The sequence below is a fragment of the Oncorhynchus mykiss genome, chromosome 14 (genome assembly GCF_057628025.1).
Source record: "Oncorhynchus mykiss isolate SJ-2025 chromosome 14, ASM5762802v1, whole genome shotgun sequence".
NCBI lineage: Eukaryota > Metazoa > Chordata > Actinopteri > Salmoniformes > Salmonidae > Oncorhynchus > Oncorhynchus mykiss.
Window position 1 is genome coordinate 4,363,620 of NC_143035.1, and position 24,162 is coordinate 4,387,781.

General features: G+C 43.3%; 1 protein-coding gene across 1 annotated transcript in view; it reads right to left on the reverse strand.

Annotated features, from left to right (window-relative positions):
• Positions 1-13,301, reverse strand: part of LOC110488577 (slit homolog 3 protein) — a 206,978-nt gene extending 193,677 nt beyond the window's left edge. Inside the window, 1 exon segment of the mRNA XM_090198173.1 lies at positions 12,319-13,301. Coding sequence (XP_090054299.1) covers positions 12,319-12,509 — 191 coding nt within the window. The 5' untranslated portion in view covers positions 12,510-13,301.
• Between the last annotated feature and the right edge of the window lie 10,861 nt (positions 13,302-24,162).

Genomic DNA, 24,162 nt, shown 5'->3' on the forward strand with positions numbered 1-24,162 from the left:
TGGCAGATACCAGGAGAACGCTACCTGCCTGAGTGCAGAGTGTCAACTGTAAAGTTTGGTGGGGGAGGAATAACGGAGCTGTTTTTCGTGGTTCGGGCTAGGCCCCTTATTTCAAGTGAAAGAAATCTTAACGCTACAACATACAATGACATTCTAGACAATTCTGTGCTTCCAACTTGAGGCAACAGTTTGGGGAAGGCCCTATCCTGTTTCAGCATGACAATGCCTCCGTGCACAAAGCAAGGTCCATACACAAATGGTTTGTCGAGATCGGTGTGAAAGAACTTCACTGGCCTGCGTAGAGCCCAGACCTTAAACCTATCGAACACCTTTGGGATGAATTGGAAGGCCAACTGCGAGCCAGGCCTAATCGCCCAACATCAGTGCTCGACCTCGCTAATGCTCTTGTGGCTGAATGGAAGCAAGTCCCCGCAGTAATGTTCCAACATCTTGTGGAAAGGTCATTGTCCTGTTGGAAGGTGAACCTTCACCCCAGTCTGAGGTCCTGAGTTCTCTGGAGAAGGTTTTTCCTCAAGAATCTCTCTGTACTATGCTCCGTTCATCTTGCCACCACCATGCTTCACCGTAGCGAATCTTCTTTCTCATGGCCTGAGAGACCTTTAGGTGCTTTTTGGCAAACTCCAAGCGGGCAATCACGTGCCTTTTACTGAAAAGTGGCTTCCGTTTGGCCACTCTACCATAAAGGCCTTATTGGTGGAGTGCTGCAGAGATGGTTGTCCTTCTGGAAGGTACTCCAATGTCCACAGAGGAATTCTGGAGCTCTCTCAGAGTGGACATTGGGTTCTTGGCCTCCCTGACCAAGGCCCTTCTCCCCCGATTGCTCAGTCTGGCTAGCTCTAGGAAGAGTCTTGGTGGTTCCAAACTTCTTCCATTTAAGAATGAGGGAGGCCACTGTGTTTTTGCAGACCTTCAATGCTACAGACATTTTTTGGGACCCTTCCCCAGATCTGTGCCTCGACACAATCCTATCTCGGATCTCTATGGAAAATTCCTTCGACCTCATGGCTTGGTTTTGCTCTGACATGTATTGTCAACTATGTGACCTCAAGTTGTAGAAACATCACCAGGATGATCAATGGAAACAGGATGCACCTGAGCTCAATTTTGAGGCTCTTGCGAACGGTTTGAATACTTATGTAAATAAGATATTTTGTTTTTGCTTCTTTATACATTTGCAAAAAATATATAAAACCTGTTTTTGCTTTGTCATTATGTGGTATTTTGTGTAAACGGACGAGAAAAAAATATGAATTGAATACATTTTTGAATAAGGCTGTAACATAACGTGTTACACATTTCCAAATGTGGAAAAAGTGAAGGGGTCTGAATACTTTCTGAATGCAATGTGTTTATGTAAGCTGCCATTTCATTTGATAGAACATTATAATGTCTTTCCTTTACATTGTATTAGGACGAATGTGGACAGAACTGATGAGAACATTCCTTCCTCAAGCACTTACATGACCATATTACACGGAACAGTTTACAAGTAATGTGAGATCTGCAATTAACATAGCAGACATTTTAAAGTTATCATGTTCTCGTTGGAATGTTCACTGATTTATGTAACTACACAGATCTGCACAGGCCATTGAATGATGGCTACCATCACAAATATTTCCAGATCACACACAAATGAGAAGACATTTGAGACTTTACTGCAGCTGATGCAATGCTTTTCTAAGGCTCTTATCGGGATATTGGTGGTTTCCAGGGTGGAACGTGGCCCATTGCTCCCTCCTTCCCCTCCTACCGCAGTCCTCCCTTTTTTTCCAGCACATTCAAGCTCTTCCCTCTTCCCAGTCCTGTGTGTTTTCCTGTTGGAAAGACACTTCATTTCCACTTGTGACAGATCAAATAGGGAGGTTTGTAACTCAATCACGAGTCTGTGGAATCAAATATTCTCTTTCTGCCTTCCTTTCATCTCCTCCACAAGGGTCTGGATGCAACACATTCAGTGCCTTGCAAAATAATTCACCCCCCTTGGCGTTTTTCATTGCATAATAACCTGTCATTTAAATTGATTTTTATTTGGATTTCAGGTAATGGACAGACACAAAATAGTCCAAATTGGTGAAGTGAAATTAACATTTTTTTTTAATATATATATTTTTTAAATGTAAAACTGAAAAGTGGTGGGTGCATATCTATTCACACCCTTTGCTATGAAGCCCCTAAATAAGATCTGGTGCAACCAATTACCTTCAGAAGTCACATAATTCGTTAAAAACAGTCCACCTGTGTGCAATCTAAGTGTCACATGATCTGTCACATGATCTCAGTATATATACACCTGTTCTGAAAGGCCCCAGAGTCTGCAACACCACTAAGCAAGGGGCACCACCAAGCAAGTGGCACCATGAAGACCAAGGAGCTCTCCAAACCTGCCAAGATAGGGCCACCCACCAAAACTCACGGACCATGCAAGGAGGTCATTAATCAGAGAGGCAAAAAAGAGACCAAAGATAACCCTGAAGGAGCTGCAAAGCTCCACAGTGGAGATTGGAGCATCTGTCCATAGGACCACTTTAAGCCGTACACTCCACAGAGCTGGGCTTTATGGAAGAAAGGCCAGAAAAAAGCCATTGCTTAAAGAAAATAATTAGCAAACACGTTTGGTGTTCGCCAAAAGGCATGTGGGAGACTCCCAAACATATGGAAGAAGGTATTCTGGTCAGATGAGACTAAAATGTAGCTTTTTGGCCATCAAGGAAAACACTATGTCTGGCGCAAATTCAACACCTTTCATCTCCCCGAGAATACAATCCCCACAGTGAAGCATGGTGGTGGTAGCATCATTTACATCAGCAGGGACTGGGAAACTGCTCATAATTTAAGGAATGATGGATGGCGCTAAATATAGGGAAATTCTTGAGGGAAACCTGTTTCAGTCTTCCAGAGATTTAAGACTGGGACGGAGGTTCACCTTCCAGCAGGACAATGACCCTAAGCATACTGCTAAAGCAACACTCGAGTGGTTTAAAGGGAAACGTTTAAATGTTTTGGAATGGCCTAGTCAAAGCCCAGACCTCAATCCAATTGAGAATCTATGGTATGGCTTAAAGGTTGCTGTACTCCAGCGGAACCCATCCAACTTGAAGGAGCTGTAGCAGTTATGCCTTGAAGAATGGGCAAAAATCCCAGTGGCTAGATGTACCAAGTTTATAGAGACATACCCCAAGAAAATTGCAGCTGTAATTGATGCAAAAGGTGGCAAAGTATTGACTTTGGGGGGGTGAATAGCTATGCACGCTCAAGTTTTCTGTTTTTTTGTCTTATTTCTTGTTTGTTTCACAAGAAAAAATATGTTGCATCTTCAAAGTTGTAGGGATGTTGTGTAAATCAAATGATACAAACCCCCCAAAAATCAAGTTTAATTCCAGGTTGTAAGGCAACAAAATAGGAAAACTGGGGGTGAATACTTTCGCAAGCCACTGTACACACACGCTCACACCACTGGACACCAATGTTACTGCATTCATAGGGCGACAAATCAACCCTGACATCTCTGTGGAGAGTGCCCCTTCAAAACACATTATCATAGACACCAACATAACATGCAGGGTGACCATATTGAAAATACCCAAATTATGTGACAAAGGAATGATAATTGCGGGACATTCACAGGTCAGTGTACTCTACAGTACATTCCTTTTTTGGGGGGGGCGGGGGTGTCCTCTCCAAGTTTAGCTGGAATTTAGACCAAAAGGATTTTACAAATGTGATTGGTTGATGATATGACATTGGCCTACGTGCCAAAATGTGGGACTATTCCACATAATCCGGGACATGTGGTCACCCTAATAGCGTGTGTATAGGCATAGTTCATGGATCACTTGAGCCTGGCAGACATCTTTAAACTACAGGTAGCTAGCTGCAATAAATTGTACACCGTCACCATTACTGCAAATAAACAGGACTCTGACCACTCTCAATACATTCAGGGAGGAGTCACACACACAAGAAGACGGGAAAGGAGATATACAGTGAGCTCTGAAAGTATTGGTACTGTAAAAAAAAAAGAGATTTTGTTTTGGCTCTGTACTCCAGCACTATGGATTTAAAATGATACAATGACTATGAGGTTAAAGTCAGCTTTCATTTGAGGATATTTTCATCCATATTGGGTGAACCGTTTAAAAATTACAGGACTTTTTGTGCATAGTCGTGAATAATGATGAGTGAGAAAGATGGACGCACAAATATCGTACCCCCAAGACACCATTTCAATAGGGGATATTTGGGGGTAGGATATTTGTGCTTCTGTAACTTTCGCACTCATCATTATTCACGATTCATTCAGGACTATCCGTAATCATGGTAACATCCAAATTAATGTAGAAGTGTTTAGAAATATATTATATTCTTATTTACAATCAAATTGACTCCAAAATGTCACAATACATTATTTACAATTTCTATTGGGCACAAAATAATCTGAAACACAACCAAAACAAACAACAAATGCATCCAACAAGTTTGTAGAGCCACAAGCTTGATGTAATCATTGCATGCTAAGAATATGGGACCAAACACTAAACTTTTAATAAACAAGTTCAGTTGTCTTAAAATGGGGGGGGGGGGGGGTACAAAAAGAGCTGTAATTTCTAAACGGTTCACCCGACCGATATGGATGAAAATACCCTCAAATTAAAGCTGACGGTATGCACTTTAACCCCATTGTATCATTTCAAATCCAAAGTGCTGGAGTACAGAGCCAAAACAACAACAACAAATGTCACACTCCCAATAATTTTGGAGCTCACTGTAACCTAGCGGTCATGCTCACCTAGTACTTCCTAATCCTAACATATGCCACATCACATTTCAGACGAAGAACTGCTCTGTATTTACAAAAATAACAGACACCACTTCATCACTGGCCTGACGATGACTCAGCCATGGAATGTTAACGCTATTCGCTCTGTGAACAAAGATGACCAAAGAAGATGACAGCAACAATCTGTGCCATTTTCCATTGTTTATGAGGCAGCGTTAGCGGGATAGGTTACATTTCACTGGGACTTTTGTTTTCTAAATATTTTCTTTACCGCACTGCCTGGATGAGTTCCCAGCTGAAGGACACCCACTTCAGACTATGCTCAGCCGACAAAAATGATTTATATTTTTTTCTCATTGCCACTGTTTACTTTCACAATCGTTTATTTTCAAGGCCTGACAGGCAGGCAGGCAGCTCGAACATCCCAGCATACCTGAGTCAGTCTTTGCAGTTTGTACAGTACATGACTCCTTAGATTACATCTGTACAGCGGACTTCAGAGGTGACAGGGCCACTTTTAACGCTTCTGTGTGAAAGTCGATCTGACAGACGCCGGAGCAGCCCAGGGCTTGAGGTGCAGGAGACACACAGCATATGTAAACCAAGGAAGATGGAAGAAGCCAAGGAGGAAGAGAAGAAAGCAGCCAACACACAAACAGAGGAAAAAAATGAGGTACACTGCCAGAGATTTAAACAAGCGGGGACAGTGATAAAACACACAAATAAATCACAAGATTCTCTCGTGAACGCTGTCAAAGTAAGGAGTAAGGCGAGCAGTTTAACCAGACCCCCAGCGCTCCAGTATAGCGCTATGGAGAGGGTTGTTCAAACACCATTAAACAGAAACTTCACGTCACTGCCTGGACATCCTGCCTCTCTTTGCGAACATTACCCCCAGATCTAGACGCCACATACAGTCACATTCTGATCAACTCACAGCACAGCACAGAGAGCATTCAGTGATTCCTGGCTCCATACATTGTTTACTGGGTTGCTAGCTGCAACGTAGTGTTTGGGGCCCTTACGCAGCTTACATCACAGTGACAAAGACACCGAAACATGCAGAGAGTTATCCATTTTTCTTAGATTGGGATAAACACTGTTTCACATGCAGCTAAGTTTAGCGAGAGCTGAGAATATAAATGATGGTCTGAGGGGACAAAGCAAATGGCCTTGATGTGTTGCTTTGGTGACAGAACCCCAACAACAAAAGACGGGCCTTGTTAACCTAAAATGGCCCCCAGGCTCACAGACTCTTACAGACGATCCAATCCAGTCTTGCATTAAAGCATGACACACACTTGGATGAGTTATGGACTTCTGTGTCCCTACATTTTGGACTTACCTATTCAAGGACATCATTCGTGACTTGGACCACTTTCTCAACAATCTGCAAAAAGTTTGCTCCTTCTCTCTGCCAGTTCTGGCCTTTTAAGTGCTGGCTGAAATAAAGCATCTCCAAATATTTTCCATGCCGGGTGATTTTTTTATAAGGTGGACGGCTGATATTTCCCAGTAGGCTAACGCTAGCTGAGCCTGCTGGCAGTACCAGCTGCTGGCTGCCTGGCAACTTCAACTCATTATCAGACAGTTCAACTAATACCTTAGACACACCAGTAGGATTGTCAAACGCTTGCCTTCCGACAGTACTCAGCACCTGAACAGAGAGTCTGCAGTCAATCTTTTTTGTGTTCAAACAGCAAAGACCTTGAAGTCGTCAGCCACTCAGCCTTGTTAAAATACTCCAGACCAGAAGGTGGCAATGCATGTCCGTGTGAGTTGCTTTATGATCTAGTCAACCTTAGCTAGCTAGCTGCATTAATGTTGCTATTGTTGTAGAAAGCTCTTGTTGATACTAGCCAGATGGCCACAGCTAGATAACTAGCTGTCAAAGAAAGAGTTTAATTCACTCTCCATAATCGCATACAGCCCATAGACACATGTTTAGCTAGCTTGCTAACGTTACCTAAATTGTTAGCATGATTCGCTAGCTAGCTGTTGTGCTAGCTAGGTAAAGTAAAGAGGCAGATAGAACAATGAGCCATATGTTTCACTGGATGTATGAATCTGATGCATCCGGTTGGCATTTCCACTCACCTCCAATTTTATTTTACTGCTTGCCTGAGTTACTTGACGTGGAATGGAGTTCTATATAGTTAAGGCTCTATGTAGTACTGTGTGCCTCCCACTGTCTGTTCTGGACTTGGGGACTGTGACTAGACCTCTGGTGGCATGTCTTGTGGGGTATGCATGGGTGTCTGACAGTGGTGGAAAAAGTACTCACTTGTCATACTTGAGTAAAAGTATAGATACCGTAATAGAAAGTTACAGAGTAAAATACTACTTGAGTAAAAGTATTTGGCTCTAAATATACTCAAGTATCAAAAGTAAAAGTATAAATATTTTCAAATTCCTTATATTAAGCAAAGCAGACGGCACCATTGAATTGTTTTTAAAATGTAGGGATAGCCAGGGGCACACTCCAACACTCAGACATCAGTTACAAATGTTGCATTTGTGTTTAGTGAGTCCGCCAGATCAGAGGCAGTAGGGATGACCACGTGTTCTCTTGATACGTGCGTGAATTGGATCATTTTCCTATCCTGCTAAGCATTTAAACTGTAACAAGTACTTTTGGGTGTCAAGGAAAATGTAGGTAGTAAAAAGTACATTATTTTCTTTAGGAATGTAGTGAAGTAAAAGTAAAAGTTGTCAAAAATATAAATAGTAAAGTAAAGTACAATACCCCAATAAACGACTTAAGTCGGAGTGTGGTGTCAGGAAAATAACCTCACACTCAACGTCAACAGAACAAAGGAGATGACCGTGGACTTCAGGAAACAGCAGAGGGAGCATCCCCCTATCCACATCGACGGGACAGTATTGGAGAAGGTGGAAAGTTTTAAGTTCCTCGGGGTACACATCACGGACAAACTGAAATGATCCACCCACACAGACAGCGTGGTGAAGAAGGCTGAAGAAATTTGGCTTGTCACCAAAAACACTCACTTTTACAGATGCACAATCTAGAGCATCCTGTCGGGCTGTATCACCGCCTGGTACGGCAACTGCTCTGCCCACAACCGTAAGGCTCTCCAGAGGGTAGTGAGGTCTGCACAACGCATCACCGGGGGCAAACTACCTGCCCTCCAGGACACCTACACCACCCAATGTCACAGGAAGGCCAAAATGATCATCAAGGACAGCAGCCATGCGAGCAACTGCCTGTTCACCCCGCTATCATCCAGAAGGCGAGGTCAGTACAGGTGCATCAAAGCTGGGACCGAGAGACTGAAAAACAGCTTCTATCTCAAGGCCATCAGACTGTTAAACAGCCATCACTAACATTGAGTGGCTGCTGCCAATATACTGACTCAATCTCTAGCCACTTTAAAAAGGTAAAATTGGATGTAATACATGTATCACTAGTCACTTTAAACAATGCCACTTTATACAATGTTTACATACCCTACATTACTCAACTCATATGTATATACTGTACTCTATACCATCTACTGCATCATGCCTATGCCGCACGGCCATCGTACTTATATGTACATATTCTTATTCATCCCTTTACACTTGTGTGTATAAGTTAGTTGTTGTGAAATTGTTAGATTACTTGTTAGATATTACTGCACAGTCGGAACTAGAACCACAAGCATTTCGCATTAACATCTGCTAACCATGTGGATGTGACTAATACAATTTGATTTGATTTAAGTAGTACTTTAAAGTATTTCTACTTAAGTACTTTATGCCACTGGTGTCTGAGAGGGGTGCTAGTAATTTAAACAGAAAGCTTGGTGCATTAAACATGCTAATAATTCTCAGAAATACAAGTAGTGATGAAGCCAATCTCTCCTCTACTTTGAGCCAGGAGATATTGACATATTATTAATGTTAGCTCTCCGTGTACATTTAAGGGCCAGTCGAGCTGCCCTGTTCTGGGCCAATTGTAATTTTCCTAAGTCCCTCTTTGACCACACGACTGGGCAGTAGTCCAGGTGTGACAAAACTAGGGCCTGTAGTACCTGCCTTGTTGATAGCATTGTTAAGGCAGAGCAGAGCTTTATTATGGACAGACCTTTCCCCATCTTAGCTGCTGTTGCATCAATATCTTTTGACCATGACAGTTTACAATCCAGGGTTACTCCAAGCAGTTTAGTCTCGTCAACTTGCTCAATTACCACATTATCCATTACAAGATTTAGTTGAGGTTTAGGGTTTTAGTGAATGGTTTGTCCCAAATACAATGCTTATAGATTTTTTTATTTTATATTTAGGACTAACTTATTTCTTGCCACTCATTCTGAAACTGACTGCAGCTCTTTGTTAAGTGTGGCAGTGATTTCACTTGCTGTGGTAGCTGACGTGTATAGCGTTCTATCTTTGGTTAGTCTTTGGTAAAGACACTGCATTTACTCTGGGCAGCCAGCTACAGACAGCTGCTTCGTGGAAACAAATCCATTGTGATTTTACTGTAATGTTACTAGCTACAGATGCCAAAAAGCTAGCTTGGTAAATCATTTAGTGTTGTGTGCATTGTGCTGCACTTACCACTTTATTCGTTTCGCAAGAAGTGTGTGCGATTGCCTTGCTCAGTTAGCAAGCTAACGTTAGCTAGCTAACTAACTAACTAATAAGCTAGTGCACATCAAACCTAACAAAAAAAATATTCTTCCAGCACAAATCTCCTTAGCTAGATGTAAAATATGTAAAGACTTGCTCTAGGGAAAAAAAAATATTATGCATCTTATTTTAGCAAGAACAATTCTGATGAAAAGGGTGGATTACACTGGGAAAAGTGCCTTCATTTTTCCTTTTTGTTGTCACTCCTGTCGGCTCCCCCACGTGGAGGTTCATGCTCTCTGATTGGCTCAAAGTCAAGTTTTCAGCCACTGCCGTGCATTGTGATTCTACAAGTAGAAACGGCATTTTCGTCTGTACCAGGTCGGTACACAGCAGGTACATATTTTGTTATAGCAAAAGAAGGAATGGCCTCCTACGGTGATGAGTACCTATCGGCAGTCCATCGGCACTCAGATTCTCTGTGTGTTTCATGCTCAAGACACCAACTCTAGAAGATTCACTCACTGAACGCATGTCCTATAAAGTCTCACTACAAGACAAACTCAAGTTAAGCTTAAGTTCGTTCACCACCTAGGCAATGGATTTGGGATGTAGAGGCATCTAGTAACTTTGTAGTGTAGGCTACAAATGGTCTAGGATCATTTCATCCTCCCTTGTAGGTGTTGATTAGCAGTGTAATTGGGATGATGGATAGTTGAAGTGATGGTAACCGCATACTCATCGGTCTAAGCTGACAGACTCCCATTCTCCCACCCTGAGTGGTGATGGACTGTGGGTGCGGCTGGGCTGTAGTTCATCCATCATGGTCCCAGCACCAGCAGCTTGATAAGAGCCAGGAGCAGCATACAGTACATACTCATCAAGCACACCAGCAGCCTACACAGTTCCACATTGTTCGCAAAGTGTGAAGTCGTTGGAAAGCTGGGGAACTGTGAAAAACTCAACTGTAGAGATGATGGCATTCTTTACAAAAAAATATGAATGAGGTAGAAAGAGAGAAAAAGAGCAAGTGAGAGGGCAAGTGAGAGTGTGTGTGTTTGCTTGCCAAGGAGAATGAGTGAAAAGAAAGAAAGAAAGAGGTGTGAGTAATAGAGTAATAGCACAATTTCAAAGAATAAAATAGCTGTTAAAAATCATATTAATTTATTTATGTGAAGGAAGCAGTGTTATTGGAGGAGCAGTATCCCAACAGTGAAGTCATAGTACCCATTGCCCAGCATGGGGCAAGGGCTCAGTCATTAGAGCTAAATCAACACTCCAGGGTGTTCTGGGAAACCAAGCAGGGTGTGAATTGCACCCCAGAGTAGAAGCGCCTGTTCCACCTTGGCCACCATCGTTAAGCCCTCACAATCTTTCTGCTCAAACAAGATGCAAATGAGATAGATCTCAAGTGGTCCTGAGTAATGACAGAACAAAATTGATTGGGCTTCTACTTTGGTATTCTATAGGAGCTAGGCTGGCAATCCCCTTTGGAAAGCAGGAATGTTCAACAGACAGGTTTCCTCCTTTTATTACGTTAGCACTCAAACATCCTTCCTCAAAACAACTGTGAACAAAATATGAACATGTCTCATTGCTGCCTCCTATCAGCAACTGCAGTCAAACGTCCCATAGAACTTGACCAGCAACTAAATAAAGAAAATATATAAACTTTTTCCTTAAAGGGGACCCCCCAATCACACTTAGTATTATAATTTATTTTCTCAGTGTAAAATGTCTTGGGATTGCTCTCCCAAACACAACAGGTCTTACGGGGTCAACTAGCCTCTGGCTAATGCGAACACTGTTTGCTTTCATACCACTTCCAAGCAAAAATGATTGTGTTTTGTTGTTTCAGTGCCTCACATGTTTTGTAACCCCCAGGTCCCTAAGCTGCTTAGTTATGCTAGATAATAGGTCCCATCTCCTAGAATCACCAGAGGTGGAAAGACTGCATTTTCAGGGATGTCGGGACCCACTTCTCCATAGGGTTGCTATTTCATGCTGTCCCCTGGTTAATTTGGCAGAGGCTGACTGGACAGGAAAGAGAGCAAAGGCTTCAGGGTAGGCTATAGCCACAGATCAGACCTGAACTGCTGGCACTCCCTAAAAGTGCCATTGCATATGACACACTTCATGAAATGACAAACCTAGGCACATATTTTTTATTTTGACAATAATATAGGTGACTCACTCCTTTGTTGCAAAGGATGCTTTGATTTCTGAGTGAAGCTGTTACTCTTACTTTCTACCCCGTTATAATCAAGTAACGAGGGTTTATTATCAACAACTGATATGAGATATTTCCTATTTAAATATGAGGTAAAAGTATTCATCCACATATTTGACTGGTTTATTTTGTGTTCTAGAGGTATGGGTGTTTTGAGGGGATAAGGGCACCTCATTCTCTCCAGTATGCCCTTGAAGTCCTTCAGTCTTCATTAAGCCACGTCTGGTCTAATTGGTTCCCAATGTTACTAACTTTGACATATAGCCTACCTGTGCCTGGTTACTCATACAGGTTCCATACAGGCTCTGTTGAAATAAATAAAACGAAATGTACACAATGGCAACCGCCCTAATTAACAACATGTTTTATTGTCGTCTCTATTTTAAGATTGACATTACAAAACGATTATATGCTCATCTAAAGATTAGCTAAACATTTCAATCCGAAGACTCGTCAACATTTTGAGTGAAATCGATGTCTTACGCTCTCAAGATCATACAGCTTCAGCCGACCGGGGCACGCAGGCAAGGCAGGTGCCAGATGTGGCGCATCTTCATAGCTGTATCTATCACTGTTTGAAACCACAATCAACAGGCTCTGCATCTGACTACATTAACCACTCGTACATTAACCACTCACTCATAATCACCTAGGCTCTGAAAATAGAAATGGACACAAGAGCAGTGGAATGATGAAAGCTTTTCGGGTTACTTACAAACGCTCCGCGTTCCTAGGTATTCCTTTAGGCACCGTCCTGAAGCCTTGACCCTGGCAATCCACATGAGATCCAGAGCAACTGCATTTGTGAGGACATCCATTCACCGCGGCAGAGCACAGCAATCCGCACATCAGAACCCATATCCCCCAGTGATACGCCGTCCACTTCTCCTGCACAGTCGGTAGCATGGTATCCACGATGGCAAACAAAAACAACAGTCTTGAAAACTAAAAAAATAAATAAACACTGAATAAAAATGTATATAAAAGGAGGAATCCCCCAAAAGTAGATTCAACTTTCGTATTACAGGCAATAATAACTAGTTTAATTAAAGGCTGAAAGGTCCAGAAGCTAAGAATATGAGTAGATCAAATCAGCTTCTGAAAGTTGAGTAACTTCCCAAAGAAAATCGATGCGGTGTTGGGCTCATTCAAAGTCCCACTCGTGTTCTGCTGTTTCCTCACCATTGATACAAAACTAGAAATATTAGAGAATGAAAAAATCCTCTCAATCCAATTTCAAGACACTCTTCACCCGGATTCGTGTGCAATTTTACCTAAACAAATCTTAATCGGAACGTCTCCAAATTCTCAATTAAAAAAGTAAAATTGACAAAGAAAATAAGTACATAAAGTAACGTTTCAGATGTGATAACAATGGCTCAGTTCTTGCGGGAACAGCAGCTAGAAAGTATCACACAGTCCCATTCCAATTGATGCCTTTTTGAAACAAGAACTCGTAATCACAAAACTTCAGCAGAGCGCATGTAGGCTGGAGTCTGCGAGAAAACTCATACCTATTTCCAACCCCCAAATTCTCCACTTCAGATTCCTACTGGTTCGCACTGCGCTGATGTCACTAAAAGCAGAAAATAAGTTATTCGTCTAACTTTGTTTTAATGGCCCTCATCTGCTCTTTACATTCAGTAAGTGAAATAATATAGAAAAGTGCTTGGCATTTTGGAATAAGTTACACGCAATGAGTTTGCAATTGATGAGTTACATGGAAAACTTCAAGAATTTTAGAAGTTCAGAATTTAGGCATTAAAACACTGATGTGTTTAGAATCAGGCAATTATATTTTCCTCTATTTTACCTAGCGTGGTGGTATGATAGCCTAGTGCACAATTATAAATTAGGCTATTTGTGCCCAGAAACGGTGAATCTTGATTGATCGTTTCTAGTGTCAGGGTATTGTTCAAATTGAAGTGGACATGACAATGACAGATGCATTTAGAATGACTTGAGTGACAAGGGCAAGGACTCGGCTTAAAAAACAGTTGTTTAGTGGGCTATATAATACGTTGAAGGCGGCACACTGCAATAAAACAAAGATTGGTTGCCTACTTTCCCATTTAGCTGACCCATGCTTTATAAAGTAGTCTGAGCATAAAAAGCCATTTCTTCACTTACACTTATATGAAATAGTTGCACAGAGTGGCCAAGCACTCACGTTCAATAGTCACAGTTCAGACTTGAGGCACTCTTATCCAGTCTTCACTGAGCAGTCTGTTTTACTGTCATTTTGCAGTTGCAGTGCCCTCAACTGGTGAGAAATAGACCTATAATTCGATTTGAAACTAACCTTCTTTTCTCATTTGAAGTACTCTGTAAAGTGAATGGTTTCAGACAACATGTAGCTAGCTGTCAATCGCAATAATGGGCCTACACTTATTGGTCTTATTGAACATTTGAAATGCTAATTTCGCTTTGCATTGGTGGTTAAAGCTGACTCAAATGTCGGATTAACTAGGTAATAGCATTTTAATATCATACCAAGTTACAAATTCAGATAAAAAAGCAGACCAAAACAGAATATAGGCAGATTTTCCTCAATACCATAGTCTTAAAACGCACCCGAGAACTCTAATGTTAGGCGGATGGGGCCAGCATCTGCGTCAGACATTGGCTGTCAGACTCTTCTTCCTCTCTCTCTGTCCAATAAAGCTCCACCGATGAGACTTGTTTAACAGACTGAGCAGATTTAATCAACTGCCATCTGCCAGGATAATCCACTTACATTATTTTCAGTTACGAGCAAATTGAGATGTAATTTATGACATTCTGGACTCCTCTCCTCTGTCTTCCCTCCACACCCTCCCTCTCCCCTCCCCTCTCTCTCCCTCGTTCCCTTTCTCTCTCCCACACTCTCCCTCTATCTATCTTTATTATATCAAGGTGTCTGGATAAAGCAGCGGGGTCACATGTCTACCTACCCCTCTATCTGGACCCAGATGCCAGTGGTTTGCAGATGCAGCTCCATGCCTCTCAGATTGAGGTGAAGAGTTAACTTATTCTTCAGTCTGGAGACTGAGTGAGGGGCATGTGGCTAAGCTGTGAACCATGTGTGCCGAGAATTTACTGAGACACACACACACACACACACACACACACACACATACACACACACACACACACACACACACACACACACACACACACACACACACACACACACACACACACACACACACACACACACACACACACACACACACACACACAGCAGCGGCCACATAAATCAGGTGTGTGTCTGTGTGTTTAGGGGTGGCTGAGAGGGTTTACTGTGTACTTCACCCTTTCCCCTTTCTCATCTCAGGGATGAGGAATGTACTGTCGTTCCACCTGTGGATGAGTGTGGATAACAAGCATGGCGAGGACAGATATGCTCTACATGTGTCTCAGAGAGCTGTGGAGACCAGGAGGACCCTGGGGGACCCTGGAGTTTCAAGGCCACTTTCCTTAAGGTCAGTCAACCACTAACCAGTCCAAACTGCTGTATATCCATGCCTGCCGAAACCACAAACAGAGCTTGGGCTCCCTTGAAGGTGTGGTGTGCCTGTATGTGTGTATTAGTGAGAGAGAGAGAGAGAGAGAGAGAGAGAGAGAGAGGGAGAGGGGGGGGGCAGGCAGAGGGGGAGAATGGGGAGGAGGGGGACAGGGAGAGAGAGAGAGAGAGAGAGAGAGAGGGAGGGAGAGAGAGAGAGAGATATGGAGGGAGAGGATAGAGTGAGGGAGAGAGGGTGTGTGTGAAAGAGAGGTGTCAATTTAAAGTAAAAGTGAATGTCGGAGGTGAGGTTGCAGAGTACTGATGATCCAGGGTGTTAAACCATACAGGTGGGATTTATGTTGATCACATACAGTACATACCCAACCTAATGCTTCCCAGGAAACGTATGGACAGTGTATAGGAGAAACTTGGCATGGGAGATCAGTTCGCAGAGCAGAGGCCCACAGCAGTGCTTAGTATGGGCCAGCCAAAGACCTGTCTGAGGAAAATAGACATTAGCGTGCCATTAGACATGAGAGATCCTTTTAATGGATGTCTTTAACAGAAAGAGAAATCCAAACTTTCCACCAATTACGTCAATTTCTCTGCCCATCTCAGAGCTATAGGTGCAGGGGGGAAACCCAGAGCAAGGGAAAGGCAATGGATATTGATTTCCTCTCAATGCTTGTATTCACTCTCTCTGTCAGTAGGGTTGAATTGCATCATGTTATTCTGGGTTTTGGTTTTGTAAAATAGAGGACAGCTGTAGATCTTTAAAAACAGTCTCCCACTCCTACCAAGCTGTAAAACGCATCACCTGGTTCACTAAGAAAATACCACATTACATTTTATGTCAACCTGACAGTTGCTATCAAGGTTCTCAGAGATAACTTGTTTTCTTTTTTTTATCAACTCTACAGCTGTTAACCCTCACTTCCAATTTGTTCCCATGGACTTAGCATGAGCATAAGAAAAACAAAACAAGAATAGGAAGTAGCTTGCTCTCCCCAGTCCCCCAGACCTCCTGAGAGTTTCTCAGCTTGCATTGTTGTCTGGCACCTCTGTTTGCTCGCAGTGTGAGATAGCGAGAGTGGGGAGGGGGGCAGGAGCCTGCCCGTGTGGTGGCCAGCCGGCAGAGCGCTGGCCGGTCAACGGGACAGCCTTCCTGTGTGAGACAGCGCTTGTGTCAGTCCCAGTCCCAGTGCCATGTGTGCCCAGTTAAGCGGCCAGCCCCCAGTCCCCAGCGCCACAGAGAGGCGCTAATTACATCCACATTGTCTCAACTCGTAAAGGGAGAGGAGGACATAGGGCATGGAGGAAGGGAGAAATACAGCACAGCACAAGTCTGTGGTGAGGCGTTAGGGAAACCACCAGCACCAGCCAACTCTCCCTACTCCATTCCATAAAAGCACCCCCAGGCCCATACTGTCAGGTCTCCATCAGGTACATTGCAGCACAGGCCCCCCAATTCCCCAAAATCCTCTGTTCTTATGCTTAACACAGACATTCAGAGAACAAGGAGACTGACAGATCTTTGTGGGATTGCAAAAGAGAGAGAAAAAAGAGAACAGAAATACTTTCTGACTTCTGTCTTCCTTGGTGGTGAACACCAGATGTTGCCACAACCAGCCCCCTTTTCATATTTATTTGTATGCTATTCAACAAGCTGTCCTTATCCCTGGGAGAGTTGTTGCATGTCGGAGCCCTCCAGACATTGTAGATTATGCCCAACCTGAAGCTGTTTCATTCACAGGCCTCACCTTTGACCCTGCTCTGATGTTGAGGCACGCTCCGTTTGATGTCCTAAGCGCAGCAGCGCCGGACATTTGGTTGGGCTCTATTAGTGATTTCACCCTCTTGCTCTCTGAAAGCCATGTTAATCATGAGCTGAGTAATGGTGTTTTTCTCTCCTTTATGTTTTGGCTCTGCAGTGAACATTTGTTTTGGCTCTGACCTACATTGTGCAAACCTTTACAATGGTAATAGTCCTGTTCTGGAAAATAGTAATCACAGGAATAGCAGACCCGTACCAGAAATAGAGAGCCTTCTGGTTGCTTGTTGTAGGAAGTTCACAATTAGATGGACACATCGCTGCAGTCAGGAGGTTATGTGTTGAGGGAGCGGGCGCATGATTGGTCTTTTGGGGATGAGGAGGTAGGTGGGGGACGGGGGGGACGGGGGACGGGGGGCTATCTGGTGCCCTTCCGCTCCCCACGCCTCTATCAGGATTAGCCTTTAAACAATTCCACATGTGGGTCCGTCTAACTAACCCTGACGTTGCAATGTTAGAATGGTTTTTTTCTCTCTCCTGTGTAATGCTGGATGATTGATGATCCAATTTACTTGGGAGCTATCATAGACATAAACACAGAGGGTCAGGGCTGGCTGGACCATCGGCCACTCGTTTTTCTCTTTCTCCTTTTCCATGTGTAGCACTTTCATTATAATATAGAGAACATGAACTATAGAGGGTGATGCTGGTATGGAGTCAGTGTTCTACAGCTCTGCTATGGACTTTCAAGTTTCCCCTCTGACCTCTGTAGAGGTGACATAAACCCAGAGAGCCAAGGGATGGATCTGTTCGCTCTGTTCTATAATCTAGGGGAGCTCCTATACCCCTTCTGATTGGCCGATAAGCAGGCTGTTACTATGAAAGTTGAGCTGAGAGGGGGAGGAGTGACGACTGACGCGTTCGTACAGTCAGGGAGAAAACAGTCATTTCACACGGCAACCCCTTGCACCTTTTTCGCCGCCCTAACCTTCAAAGAACCCAAAACAAAACCTCCAAATTGAAATCATATTTCACAGCAACCCTCCTAACTTGCCACGGCTCATAGACTAGTATAAACATAGAGCTGGGCCGTTACTAATTGTTCCAAGTCCCCTGACCAGCCTTGCAGCCCATGGCTTCGTTTACGGTTCAGTAATAATCTGTAATTAACACTAACCTCTGAGATCAGACCCCCTGATTGAGGGCAGCACATGTGAGCCATCTGCATTGCCCCCCAAACGCTAGTGCTGTCTGTCTGTGTAGCGCGGTCAGGCAGCAGTCAGCAGAGACCCACAGCTCAGAGGAATTTACACACGGATGTCCTACTAGCATTTATCTTTGGTCTCTGCAGGGAAAACGTCCGGAGACTGACATGCTGTTTCTAAAGTGCCTTTTTGAATGTAAGCAGCCATTAGCAAGTAGTTGGCTAATGTACAACAGAGGTTTCAGTCAGGTTTCAGAGAAGGCTACACGAGATGAGTCTGTCACCACGTTGGATTATCTCCACGTCTTTAGGGCACCAGTATCAATAACAGTATACCCAAGCTAAACCTCCATTGACATTGGGAGTCTATCAGTCACCCCTCTGCACTGAGATTATTATTAATTGTCAAATCTTAGCTAAATCTGTCACTTTTCCTTTGGCTAGCGTCAGTGTTCCCCTTCAGTTTGTTCCTCCAGGGGGCTAACTGTGAGCCAAATTAAATCCAAAAGCACTCTCTGAGGTTTCATAGATTTGAATCAAAAGAACTTGAAGTTTTCAGAGAATGCTGAGGCCAGAGCCGGCGATTGAATAGCAGCAAGAGTTCAAAACCTCTGCAAGGCATTTTAATGAACCGAACCTGACAAAGTGATTTTTGTCCTTCAGAGAATGGCGAAGGGGGCAGAGGGGAAGGGGCTAGCTTTGAGTAGTGGGCTAAGGTTGGGTTGGGAAAGCCGTGGAGTTCAGAGCGGGTGAAGTCACACGAAGACTCAACAAGCTTGAACAATGACCTCTTTTTCTCCCCAAGACTTTTGTCAACATGAGAAAATTGGAAATACACCACATTATGAGGAGGACCTTGGAAGGTGAAGGTCGAATGCCAAGCCGCTCTCCCATTGACGGGGAGAATTTAGCAGCTGTGGTGCTGTTTGCTTTGAAAGGTTTGAAAATGCCTAGAATGGCAGTGGCCCAAGGAAAACAATGTTCCATGCCGACTGGTAGTGGGAACCCTATCACTCAGCAAGCAAGCGGGCCGGGGTCTAACACGGACACCAGGGCTCTCACTAAACCAGGGCTGATATTATGTTTACAGCCGCTCAACTGTACAAAGAGGGAAATGGAGGACAGGAAAGAGCAAACGCCACTCTGTGTGGTGAACGTAATGAAAAGGGAGGGGATTCCAGTCTATAAAAAACCCAATTGTGCTTCTTTACGGGACGAGGAATCAGTCTGATTAAACTAGATCTGGATGACCTACTTCAAGATGCTGTAATACACAGCAAGTTGGCCAGTGTTGCCTAGTGTTGATTTTTAAGTGTAACATTTCTGGTGTTCAGGTGTAAAACTATCTCTGTTAGTGTTAAATTAACACTTGTTTGTTATAAAATAAGTGTTGGTCTTAATAACAAGTGTGAAACCAAAACTATCATTATCATATTATTTTTTGAATTGTTTGTTTCAATATCTATGTTTTTGCATGTACATCAACTGATTAAAATCCTACGCTACTAAAATATAAATAACATACATTTTTCTAAACTAATCTGTTCCTTGGACTTATTGCACCCGTTACTGAAATGGTTGTTCCAGTTTAGAGGGTTTAGGTAGTCTCATATCTTAGTCTTCCCAACCCAGCAGTCATTCTGAATGTAGGTTGCGGGTGGTTAAAAATCTAAATATTAGAAATACCTACTCTGGCTGGATTCCAATAGGAATTACACATCACTTTGCAAGCCAAAATAATGTGACTTGCAGGCCTGCTGTGGCATTTAAACCCGAACTGTAATCATAACCTATTTGCTTAAGATCTCACTTAGTGAAGGCACAGGTCAGAAAATGGATGAATACAACAACCATGTATATGTCACTAACAAATGCATTCATGGGTGGTAACTCTACAAGTCACTCGAAAGGCAAGGCACTCTGGGAAATATGCAAATAAGGCTTGACACTAAGCAGTGTGTTAATTTAACACTGAAAAGTGTGGACCTGTACAGGCACTGGACCAGTGTTAAATCAACACTGAGAGTGCTACATTTAACACTGGGATAATTTGCTGTGTAGATCTCAGCACTTTTGCAACAACTTTTTCTTTGGAAATTCTAATGACGATTACTGTCAAGAGCAGTGGTTTAACAATGGTGCTAGTGTTAAATGACATATGTGGAAACAGGAATTTGACAGGATTCCATGTGACGTTTTAAAGCGCCAACTCTCTGTGGGTGCTCCAAGTGTGGCCTATAAAACGAGACCCACTGGCCCACTGGGCTATATGGTTTCCATTAATGTTGGTGTGATAGGCTGGTCTGATTTCAGAAATGTGTCCCACCTGCACAAATATAGTAGTTGAGAGCTATACTTTGCTACTGGCTGAGGGAAGTGGTTACATTGGGTCTCAAGAAGCTGTCTGTTTCGGCGTCAGAATTAAGAATTGTGTGATATGGGAGGTATTCTAGTCTAGATGCTTTGGGAAAAAAAATAAGCAAAGGAAACTATTATCTATGGCGACCTCAGCTTGTGGGGACACATTGCCATTGTTTCACCCAACACTTTGTGAAGAGGACCATTTTCCACTGCCAGATCCACTCCTGCTCCCCAACCACCAGAGCGATCACAAAACTACCACAATGGATTTGAATGATTTATTAGAAAAGGGATTTCTTCTGGGTTAGTTCCTGGAAGTGCTGTTATGTGTATTCAAGTTGGACTGATGTTGGGGAACATGGGAGCTCTTTCAGATTTGTGCGGGAGAGAAGGAGGAAGGGAGAAGGAGATGCAGGAGTAAGGACCAGACCTAAGACAGCCAACCAGCCCGTCAGCCAGAGCTTTACAGTGTTGAGGCCGTGGCCTGTGTGTCAGGTCTATCAGGCTGGCTGCGGGTGATGTCTGGGGGGTGACAGCATGAGTGTGGCGGGGCAGCTGGCTCTGGAAACTCTGGCTCTGGAGACTCAGGAGACTCTAATAACATGTTTCCACGTGTCACTTCAGTGGAGGTGAGACAAGGGCCAGCGCAGTGCAGAGGAGCCATTTCCATGTTTGTGCTTGCCAGCTTGGGTTAGACCCTCAGGAGTCTGAGCAGGGCTGGTTGGGTGTTTTAGCCTAACCTACTCCCCCAATTTAGCTACCAGAGCAGAATCGGGTGGACAATCTAACTGTCAGTCAGAGTGGCCTGAAATAACAGCCCCTCTGGACCCCTCCTCCCTCTGCTGTGGCTGATGGCCGGGAAAGGCTTATCCTCCACTGCCCAGCATTGTGTGGCTGTTGACAGAGGCTTGTAGTTACTGCGGGCTCAGTCTGTACTCACACTGGACTAACACATTAGCAAGGGAGGGGTGAGAGAGAGATCAGATCACACATGGTGCTTTTGGCATCGTGGGCTGCTGTTAAAGACTGCAAAACATCTCGTGATGCGAGTTATGTTATCGTGAGTTTGTGTGACATTGTGGCTTTGAGGAGTTTGCGATGATGAGCCATTACTCAGATATGCACTGTTTGTAACGTTGGGACAGTTGTGATAATCCTTATCTGTTCATCTCTACTTGACCTTTAGCACAAAGGACTTAACACCCACCCTGACTCTTGTAACCCTGGGAGGTTATAGTGTTATAATGGAGTCTTAACATGTTACAGTATACCGGTCCCTGCTATGAGTAATACGGCGTTTCCCTCCTGTGTGTGGCTTAGTTGACGCTTTATCACTCTCTACTTAGACGAGACGGTGCTACTGATGGGAACCTGTCATGAAGTAATGCCTTGACATTGCCTTGGCTTTTACTGTGTCTTGCCTTCTTTTTAGGCCTGAATGATAGAGGATGTGTCGTTATGTGTAACTCGGAGCTACCAGAATACAACGTTATAGCTCATTCATCCCAGACTGCCAATCCTTCTACCTGACCCTGCTGTGATGTGGAAAGTGAATAATATAAAGAATAGTAACACTTTGTTTTTGATCTTTCATCATTCTTCATGCCTTGGGTCGCTTACATACAGTGATACACACTTGAAATGGGTCATCGGCAAGTGGTACATCCATTTGTGGACTTTTAAATGAATGATAAAACACCCATATTTTTACCAAAACATTGGCAAGGGTGCCTGCTTCGCTGTGGTTTGAATTGATTATTGCCCTTTTCACAAAGCAGGCAGAGAATCTCTGCAGGTATGAGTTACTGCAGTAAGCTGCTACAGTGTGCTGAAGTACCCACATGACGACTCAGATGATTAATAGCCACTGCATGGTCAAGGTTAAATAGAGCCGTGTTAATTAACCCAGGCCAACCGTCCAATCGCCTATAATATGGTCAAACACGGATTAAATAAATGCTGCACGATGGGATGAAGTCATATTACTGTACAAGCCATCCAATGAAATTTCCTTCAAACAGAAAACAATCGCTCAAAATTCAGGGAAAGGGATTTCAATAAAGTACCTAAAATAGATGACTCATATGAGGGTGTTGTTGCTGTATATGAGAGAAAACTGTATGCAATGAAGAACATGTGTTTTTGATATGAAACCTTGAGACATTATTTTTGACGGAGTTGAGCAGTTTAAAATGTAGCATTGTATGTCGAAAATGTTCTCCAAGTGTTGTTTATTTATTTATTTGTTTATTTTTACAGATAAACTCAACAACAAAAATATTGGAGTGAACATCAAGATTTTCCTCTGGTATCCCGATCCATAATTTGTATAGTTTCAAGTCAAAGCTTTAAACCAATAGATGACCAGTCTATGTTATCCATTTAGAAAACACCAGTATGGCCAAGGAGCTGGGAAGTGTTATCAGTGACTCCTGCCTGGCTCTCTGTAGAGAGAAACACATGGGAAGTGATGCATTGAACATGGCATCAGATTACTGGGAATAAGGGCCTGAGTGAGGGGAGACAGGGGAGAAGAGAGTGAAGACTCAGGGGGGGGGGGGGGGGGGGGATGGAGAGTGGGACTGAGGGTATCACATTGGGAGTGTAGAGGGGAGACTCTGGGAACATGGGTAGTGGAATGTGAGGACCGAGGACTGGAGAGAAGAGACTCAGGGGGACACAGGGAATGGAAATAGGGCGGTGACCATACCAGTATCGCAATATTTTGTCTATGGCAAAAATGAAAACATAAAGCAAACCAAACTATTTGGTCCTTTAAAAACCTGCTGTAAACCTGATGTAAAATATTGTGTGCTATAGCTTGGACAATAAATACATGTGACTCTGGATGACAAACGTAATGATGTTTGCTTCCAACATTAGGTATTTTTCCCCCCAAAAAGTTAAATCCACTTTGTGTTTTGTTTCCTTGCCATGATACTAACGAGTATCGCAATGCTGGAGAGTGGAGATTCAGGGGTGGGGGCTTGGATGTGGAGAGGGGGACAGTAGAGACTCAGTGGTGGACATGCAAGTGGAGAGTGGAGAGGGGAGACTCAGGAGAACATGGGAAGTGGAGAGAACCTCTCCAGACTGGACAGGCTGGTTAGGGGGGGTGATAAGTCCAGCACTGAGACAGATTCAAAGTGAAGGTACTCCTGAGTGTAGGCTACCGCCTTAGTATAATGGAGGGATGTTTTGTTTGTGTTTTCTTCCCCTAAGGGCGGAATGGTACCAGCTTGAGTGTGGAGCCGAGAGGCTCTCAGGGGACTGCAGCTTGGAGGCTGTCTGCAAGCCTCCGACCTGCACCAAGCAACGTATTGGGTTTCTGGTGTGGAGAACCCGCAATGGCAACCTACGTGACTTAGCAGTGACTTCCTAACTTGTGTAGGCTAGGTTTCAGTTGTGTGCCAAATATACGCTCATGCCACATGTATGTAATCATTCAATTTCTGGGAATCTGATGAAGACTGGTTAGTGAGGGCCCTAGACATCGATATCTAAACCATCATGTGGTTTTGAATACATATATTGAATACATATAATGTATGATGTACAGTACCAGTCAAACGTTTGGACACACCTACTCATTCCAGGGGTTTTCTTTCTTTTTACTATTTTCTATATTGTAGAATAATAGTGAAGACATCAAAACTATAAAATAACACATACGGAATCATGTAGTAACCATAAAAGTGTTAAACAAATCACAATAGATTTTATATTTGAGATTCTT